General features: G+C 42.8%; 1 protein-coding gene and 2 non-coding genes across 3 annotated transcripts; all 3 read left to right on the top strand.

Annotated features, from left to right (window-relative positions):
- Positions 1–665: 665 nt before the first annotated feature.
- On the top strand, positions 666–7,253 carry Rps3 (ribosomal protein S3). Its single transcript, XM_076846629.2, has 7 exons — positions 666–741; positions 2,061–2,191; positions 3,007–3,100; positions 3,573–3,667; positions 5,528–5,715; positions 6,162–6,358; positions 7,176–7,253. The coding sequence occupies exons 1-6, from the start codon at positions 712–714 to the stop codon at positions 6,353–6,355; spliced, it is 732 nt and encodes a 243-aa protein (XP_076702744.1). The 5' UTR covers positions 666–711; the 3' UTR covers positions 6,356–6,358; positions 7,176–7,253.
- Positions 1,546–1,690, top strand: LOC143393221 (small nucleolar RNA SNORD15). The gene has a single exon (XR_013090524.2). It is a non-coding gene; the product is annotated as a small nucleolar RNA SNORD15 (small nucleolar RNA).
- On the top strand, positions 5,911–6,055 carry LOC143393220 (small nucleolar RNA SNORD15). The gene has a single exon (XR_013090523.1). It is a non-coding gene; the product is annotated as a small nucleolar RNA SNORD15 (small nucleolar RNA).
- Positions 7,254–7,478: the final 225 nt, after the last annotated feature.

Here is a 7,478-nt window from a genome sequence, read left to right as displayed (position 1 = left end):
ACGGGAGCTTGCTAAATTGCTGAGGCTGGCCTCGAACTTGCAATCCTCCCGCCTCAATTTCCCAAACCCCTGGGATTACAGGGGTGTGTGACTGCATCTTGGTAGACATTTTCTTAATAAATCGAAACGGATTTTTTTTTTTTTTTTTTTGGCTGAAAAAAATGAGCAGGCGAGCCACTACTCTGTCCGATACAAATTTTAATGGATTGTTATGAAAGTGAGGTAGGGGTACATGAGTTAATAACATTTTAAAAAATCACATAACAGTTCCTAGAGAATTTAATAAATGTTAAGTATTATTATCCATTTAAAACAAAGAAAATGAACACAGATTGGAGAAGATGGGGTGCTTGAATAAATTTCACTGAAGGGCTTCCGGCAGATTTTCATTACTGTGGACCGGATGTGTAGGAACCAGGGTTCCGCTGATCAAGTTCTGTTGCTTTGAGAGTTAATACCTGTAATTTCCATCTCTACGCCACACGTTGCTCGTTTGTGAGCGGTAAGAACTAAACTCCAGATTGCTCTGCAGTTCTGTTCTACCTACAGGTGTCACCATTCTTCTCTTAACTCCTTCTTTACGTGAAACTGCATTTCCCATGAGCGCCCGCCGGCGTCGACGTCGCGCAGTGTTTTCGTCGTCGCTCCGCGCCCTTTATACTCACTTCCGCCCGTCAGACTTCCTTTCCTTTCGGGGCTTGCGGCGGCAAGATGGCGGTACAAATTTCCAAGAAGAGGAAGGTGAGCCTTTGGGCCCGAGGACGGGAAACTCTGGGGATGCACGGGCCCAGGATTTCTTGGGGTGTTATTGAGAGACCCACAGCTCCGTGCCTTGTTCCAGGAAGTGGCTATGGCCGCCTTGCGTTCCCGCGGGCTGCGGATGGCAGTGGATTGAGGGCGAGGCCCGCGGCGGCCGAGCGCAGTGTGGCTGGGGAAGATACAGATTCCGCCAGTTCCCGACTTAGCTGGGCGCCCCACCTGCCCGGGAGAAGGAGCTTGTGAGCATTTCTTAGGCCGACAAAATAGTAAACGTAGCATTTAGAGGGCATGAGGCGTCACATCTCATCCCATGGCTTTGGGAAGGAGCGATAACAGTGTAGTTTGGTTTCCTTGCTTAGTGTCTCAATGTATCTAACAACTCCAGAGCCCTCAGTTGGAGAGGCTACTGATAGTTGCTCCTTCCTGAAGATTCTCGGTTTCAATTTTTTGTCATTCCCAGAGTAAAGAGCTGTAAAAGTCATTAGCTTTGGAAATAGACGGTTTGTTTTTATCGATCTTAGAATTAAATCTAAGTAGAGTTTGCTAGATCAGTTCACAAGTACGTTAAGACCAGGTAAACATGGCTGGGATTTTTGCGACCAAGTTGCAGTCCCCATGTGAGACTGCTATCTTCAGCCCACACTGCACCTTTGACAAGTTATGTAGGTGTCCTCGCAGTGCTTAAAAAAAAAAATATATATGTGTGTGTGTGTGTGTGTGTGTGTATATATATGCCACTTTAGAGCAGCTTTTTATTTTACGTGTTTAAGTACCAATTTTTAAACCCTTCAATGAAGAGATGATGACGAGTCTGACTTGGTTCATCTTTGGCCATGTGGCCCTACTCTGTGCTACGTTCTGTGGCACAGTTTAAAGGACCCTGGTAGAAGATACTAAATAAAGATGACCTAGAGGCATTTGTCTGAGAAGGGTTCCTGTATTGCTGTTGGAATAGGAGTGTTTGGAGAATTAGCTGAATGTGATGGCACATGCTTTTAATTCCAGCAACCAAGGAAGCTGAGGTTCCAGCTCAGCCACAGCAACTTAGTGAGGTCTTGTCTCCAAAAAAAAAAAAAAAAAATGGTGGGGATGTGGCTAGGTGGTTAAGCTGTCCTAGGGTTCAGTCCCTAACACAACAACAACAGAAATAGGATGATTGATGGGTTATTTGTTGGAAGTGTTGCTTTGTAATGAGTGATTAATTGACTGATAAACTAGACCAGTTCAGGGGAATGTAAACCTTTACTTGTTTCCTAATTTTTAACTTGTTTTTTCTTTTTTTTTGGTGGTGGTGGTGTTAGTTTGTTGCTGATGGCATCTTCAAAGCTGAGTTAAATGAGTTTCTCACTCGGGAGCTGGCTGAAGATGGCTACTCTGGAGTTGAGGTCCGAGTTACACCAACCAGGACAGAAATCATTATCTTAGCTACCAGGTAAAAACTCACTTGATTGGTCATTACCTATGATTGTTATATATACTAAGGTGACTTATTCTGTGTAAACTTTGGAAACAACCAATGAATCTGGCCTTGGTGAATGCTTTTCTCCTCCATCAGTATTGGAGATGGAACCCAGGGGTGCTCTACCACAGAGCTATATCATTTTTCATTATTTTTTGAGAGAGGGTCTCACTATAGTACCCAGGCTGGCCTTGAACTTAGGATCATCCAGAGTACGGGTGTGCCCCACTGCACCTGGTTAACCAATGGTGCTTTATTGACTTTTCTCATGCTGAGTCTGGGAGAATCCTGGTATGACTCTACCCTCCCAGAGCTCTGAGCCAGATGGACAGACAGGAACAGACACTGCTAGAGAACTGGGGAACGCACTGTTTGTCCTTCACTTGGCTGCATCCTGGATGCAAGTTTTTTAAAAGCTGGATTTAAAAAATTTTATCTTAGTTCTTGTTATTTAAAATTTATACTTTCTAAGCTGGGCACAGTAGCACATGCCTGTAATTTTTAGCAGCTTGAAAGACTCAGTCATATAGGATCCCAAGTTCAAGGCAGCCTAAGCAACTTAAGACCCTCAGCAACTTAGTGAAACCCTGTCTAAAAGGGGTGGGTGGGGTTGGGGGGTGTAGTTCAGTGGTAAAACACCCCTTGGTTCAATCCCTTGTACCACCAAAAAAAAAAAAAAAAAAAGCATAAGTGCAAGATTTAAAGCTACATTTAGAATTTTGTCATAAGATTTGAAGTTAGGTTTAGAATTTTGTGAGAATCATGAATTGTCACCTTTTTTCCTTTAGGACACAGAATGTTCTTGGTGAGAAGGGGCGGCGGATCCGGGAATTGACTGCGGTAGTTCAGAAGAGATTTGGCTTCCCTGAGGGCAGTGTAGAGGTGAGTGGTCATGGTTTGTGCCAGAAATTATTATGGACTTGGAAATGGCTCTTTAGAATGGTACTTAAAAAAAACCTTGATGTAACCTTTGAAATTTTAATGTATTTGTGTTTGTTGAGTATTACAAATATTTTGTAAAAGTTCTTAATCAGTAGTGGGGTTAATTTTATAGGTCTGTTCAACTAATTTGATGGCTAAAGAATTTTTATATTCCACTTGAGTATAGAAAAGGTAACACAGGATAGACTGGCTACTCCATTGGTCTTCCTAGTGTGGCTTTAGGGTGAGCCAGTGGTGGGAACACAGTGAGAACTGTGTCACTATGTACCTGTGTACCATGTGTGGGTAGAAGTGCTTCAGTTCTTCAGGGATATTACATTGATAATATATGATGGTGTAGGAAAAAGATGATTGTGCTGGCTTATAATTGGAAACAGTGAAGGTAACAGCATGTGTCTTGTTTTCTTTAAAGCTTTATGCTGAAAAGGTGGCCACAAGAGGTCTCTGTGCCATTGCCCAGGCAGAGTCTCTACGATACAAACTACTAGGAGGGCTTGCTGTACGGAGGTGAGTGTCCTGAAACTTGATGGTTATGCACTCTTTGTGTGGATCAGAATATGGTATCTGCCATTTTGTTGATTTAGCAGATGAACTCTTATTAAGTGATAGGATCATCTAGTCTCTGAAGATACTGGTAATCCATGGCATTGCTGAACTGGTAGGCTGACAAGATTAGTAAAGAAGCAAAAGCCATAAAGTGTGGTCAGTGCTGTAATGGAGAAGTGTTCTGTGTATTTTGAGAGTAGAATAGAAATAGAACTGCAGCCTCCACTCACTAAGGAGTAATTCGTATTAACTAGGCTGGTGTTATGTATCTACAGGCAATAAGTGTGCTTTGGCACTTGTAGGATACCTCCATTCAAGCCAGCTAGAAGCCATGCAAATCCACTAATGAATTCACCCTTATGGGGGCTGTGAAGAGAACACAGTCCTGGTGGGAGACAGCATAAAATCTAGACACTTTAGGACAATGGGGAGTGATAAAGGTATAAAGGGCAATAGGGAGTTGGTTGACGAGCTCTTTGTGCAGTTTGACTATTTGTGGAGTGTCTTCCCCTTGTTGTTTGGAATTTAGACAGTACTTGACTACAGAGCCCTGGAGGAAGGAATGTTTTTCAGCTCAGGAATGACATGAATGTTCTGCTATAGGAAGGTTGGTCTGTAGGATTGGGTAATAAAGTCAAGGACATGGAAAAGACACCTGATTTGAGTGCCAGTTCGCTGTTATAGCAGTGTTCCTGAAGTTTTATTTCTGGGCTAACATTACTGCCATCACTGGGAACTTCTTAGAAATAAAAACTGTTTCCATCTAGTACCCATTGAATGAAAAATTAGGGGTGTGTGTGGCCCAGCTCTCTGTCTAAATAAGCCTTCCATGTGATTTTTGTTGACATTAAAGTTATCTTGGAAGTTCTGAAACCTAATCAAATTACTGAGTTTCTCTGACTGTTGGATCTCCTTTAAATAAAGGTCATTATGCCAGTTGTCCTTAGTTGTGATGATTGAATGAGATTGAGAAAGGGTGGGAAGTGGTTAATAATCCAGTTGGTATCTCATGGTGTAAAGCAATGGATGAGACTGGGCAGCAAGGGCAGTTTTATAGACTAAAGTTTTTTCCAGAACTCTGATAAAAGACAGCCAGGTTTCCATATAGTACTCTTGTTCACTTCTGAATATGAATTCTAGAGATTGAATATTTCAGTAAACCATGGAAGAACCCTAAGTTATTAAGAGCGGGTTTGTGGGTTTTTTGTTGTTGTTGTCGTCGTTTGGCGCGGGGCATTAAACCTAGGGTTGCTTTACCACTGAGCTACATCTCCAGCTTTTAAATTTTCATTTAGCAACAGTATCACTAAGTTATCTAGGGCCTTATTAAGTTGCTGAGGTTGGCCTTAAACTTGGGATCCTGTTACCTCAGCCTCCTGAGTCTCTGGATTACAGGCATGTGCCAATGTGCCTGGCTGTACTTGTGGAGTTTTAAAGTATAGTTCTCAACTTTTGTTGTATGTGAAAACTACCTAGGGACCACTTTTGAAAATGCCTTGAGCTTTGCCACCCCAGAGCCATCAGGGTTTGGTTTTTATAAAGCTTTCTGAAGTGATATGCAGGTACGGTTGGAATTCACTTTGTTGCTTGGAGCTTAACATTAGTTCCCTAAGGAAAATTAGCCTAAGATTAGTTATGAGAAGAATAGAAGAGAATTACTATTTTGGGGGGTCAGTATGTGATCTCATTTGCTCTTCATTAAAGGATCATTAGAGATAAGAAAGATGGTCTTTTTTTTCTTTTTTTTTTAACTTGCTGGAGTGGTTAGATGAATTTTGTATTTGTTAATAACACAGGTGTGTTTCTTTTGTTCTTCTAAAGGGCCTGCTATGGTGTGCTGCGATTCATCATGGAGAGTGGAGCCAAGGGCTGTGAGGTTGTGGTGTCTGGGAAACTCCGAGGACAGAGAGCTAAATCCATGAAGTTTGTGGATGGCCTGATGATCCACAGCGGGGACCCTGTTAACTACTATGTTGATACTGCTGTGCGCCACGTGCTTCTTAGACAGGGTAAACAGCTGGGGATATTTGGGGCAAAGAGCATAAGCAGATGTGGTTTTCCATAAACAACCTCAGTGTTTGTAGGGATTTACCTTGGAAATAGCTGGGCATGTTAGTACTCCTTAGGTTTATTGATTAGCTGCATGGATGTAAAATTCACATTGTTGATCATTGCTTTGTTTTTGTCTTAGTCTTCTCTGTACCCTTCAGTGATGATATGATGACGAGTCAGAAAGGTCACATCCTGCTCTTGGTCCTTGTCAGTGCCACGTTCTGTGGTGCTGTGCAGGGTTCCTTTTGCAAAAGTGTCCTGTTCGTTGATTGATTTAGAGGCATTTGTCTGAGAAGGGGCCAGATCCAATGGGGCTCGAGAAAACTGCTCTTTTCTATCCTGTATGTGTGTGTGAGGGGGGTGTTGGTGAAGCACTGTCTAGTTCCTGTCTGATGTCCTCTAGGTGTGCTGGGCATCAAAGTGAAGATCATGCTGCCCTGGGACCCAAGTGGTAAGATTGGCCCTAAGAAGCCTTTGCCTGACCACGTGAGCATCGTGGAACCCAAAGATGAGATCCTGCCCACCACCCCCATCTCAGAACAGAAGGGTGGGAAGCCAGAGCCCCCTGCCATGCCCCAGCCAGTCCCTACAGCATAACAGGTAAGTCTGCAGTGTCCTTCCTATTCCTTGTGTGTGTGCATGTGCATGTGCATGATCACGCATGTGTACACTGGTATCAAACTGATAATAAGCACTTGGTGAATAAAATTGGATTCTGGAGATTTTTTTTTTTAAGGAGAGAGAGAATTTTAATATTTTTTTTTAAATTATTGGCGGGCACAACATCTTTGTATGTGGTGCTGAGGATCGAACCCGGGCCGCACGCATTTCAGGCGAGCGCGCTACCACTTGAGCCACATCCCCAGCCCCTGGATGCTGGAGATTGACTAAGTTGGAATCTGGGGCCCATTTAATTCACATTTCTGTTGGGGTGGCTGATCTAAGAATGAAGATCCTACTTTTACTGTTATCTGAAATACTTGCTCAAGATTTTCAAGGCACTCTTGTTAGTAATTGGCTGGTGTTCTTCAGCAGCTCCCTAACAAGCAGTCTCTTATGTATCTGAGGGTTTTGTTTGTTTCTTGGTGGTGGTGCTGCTTCTTATTGGTACTAGGAGTTGAACCCAGAGGTGCTTTATCACCAAGCCACATCCACAGCCTTTTTTTAATTGTTGTTTTGGGTCAGGGTCTCACTAGGTTGTTGAAGATCTTGGCGAGTTGCTGAGGGTGGCCTAGAATTGTGATCCTCCTGCCTCAGCCTCCTGAGTCACTGGGATATTGGCATGCACCACTATGCCTTCCTGTGTTGTTAATCTTAATGTGAACCTTAAGTGGGAGAGTGTGAACCTATTTGATAAGTGAAGGAACTTGATACTGAGGTACAGTGTCACTTACTATTGTGCTCTGTTTGGTTTCAGGGTCTTCTTGGCAGCTGTATCTGCAGTCTGGATGTTACTCTTTAAAGACATTTAATAAAATCTTGTACAAAGACATAAGGCCTGACTAGACTTTCTGTCCACTATTCAAGCTGAGTTATGTTGGACTGTGGAACATATCATTTTGGTTTAAGCCATATTTACAGTATTTGCAAAGGGCCAAAACTGGAGGAACCAAGCAGAGCTAACCAGAGAAAGATGAGATTGTGAAGATTGACAGCTGGCAGGCAGCACTTTGATTAATTATCTTATGTTTCAGGATTACAGGTTTAGAAGAAGAATTTG

This window comes from Callospermophilus lateralis, chromosome 2 (genome assembly GCF_048772815.1).
Source record: "Callospermophilus lateralis isolate mCalLat2 chromosome 2, mCalLat2.hap1, whole genome shotgun sequence".
Lineage (NCBI taxonomy): Eukaryota > Metazoa > Chordata > Mammalia > Rodentia > Sciuridae > Callospermophilus > Callospermophilus lateralis.
The sequence above is the reverse complement of the archived record's forward strand: the minus strand, read 5'-3'. Positions and strand labels throughout refer to the sequence as shown.

Bases quoted from the DNA above. Each gene is read 5' to 3' on its own strand.
- Rps3 (XM_076846629.2), top strand. From the start codon at position 712: ATGGCGGTACAAATTTCCAAGAAGAGGAAG. The intron at 2,192-3,006 runs GTAAAAACTCAC...TTTTTCCTTTAG, and splicing joins ATCATTATCTTAGCTACCAG to GACACAGAATGTTCTTGGTG. The intron at 3,101-3,572 runs GTGAGTGGTCAT...TTTTCTTTAAAG, and splicing joins TCCCTGAGGGCAGTGTAGAG to CTTTATGCTGAAAAGGTGGC.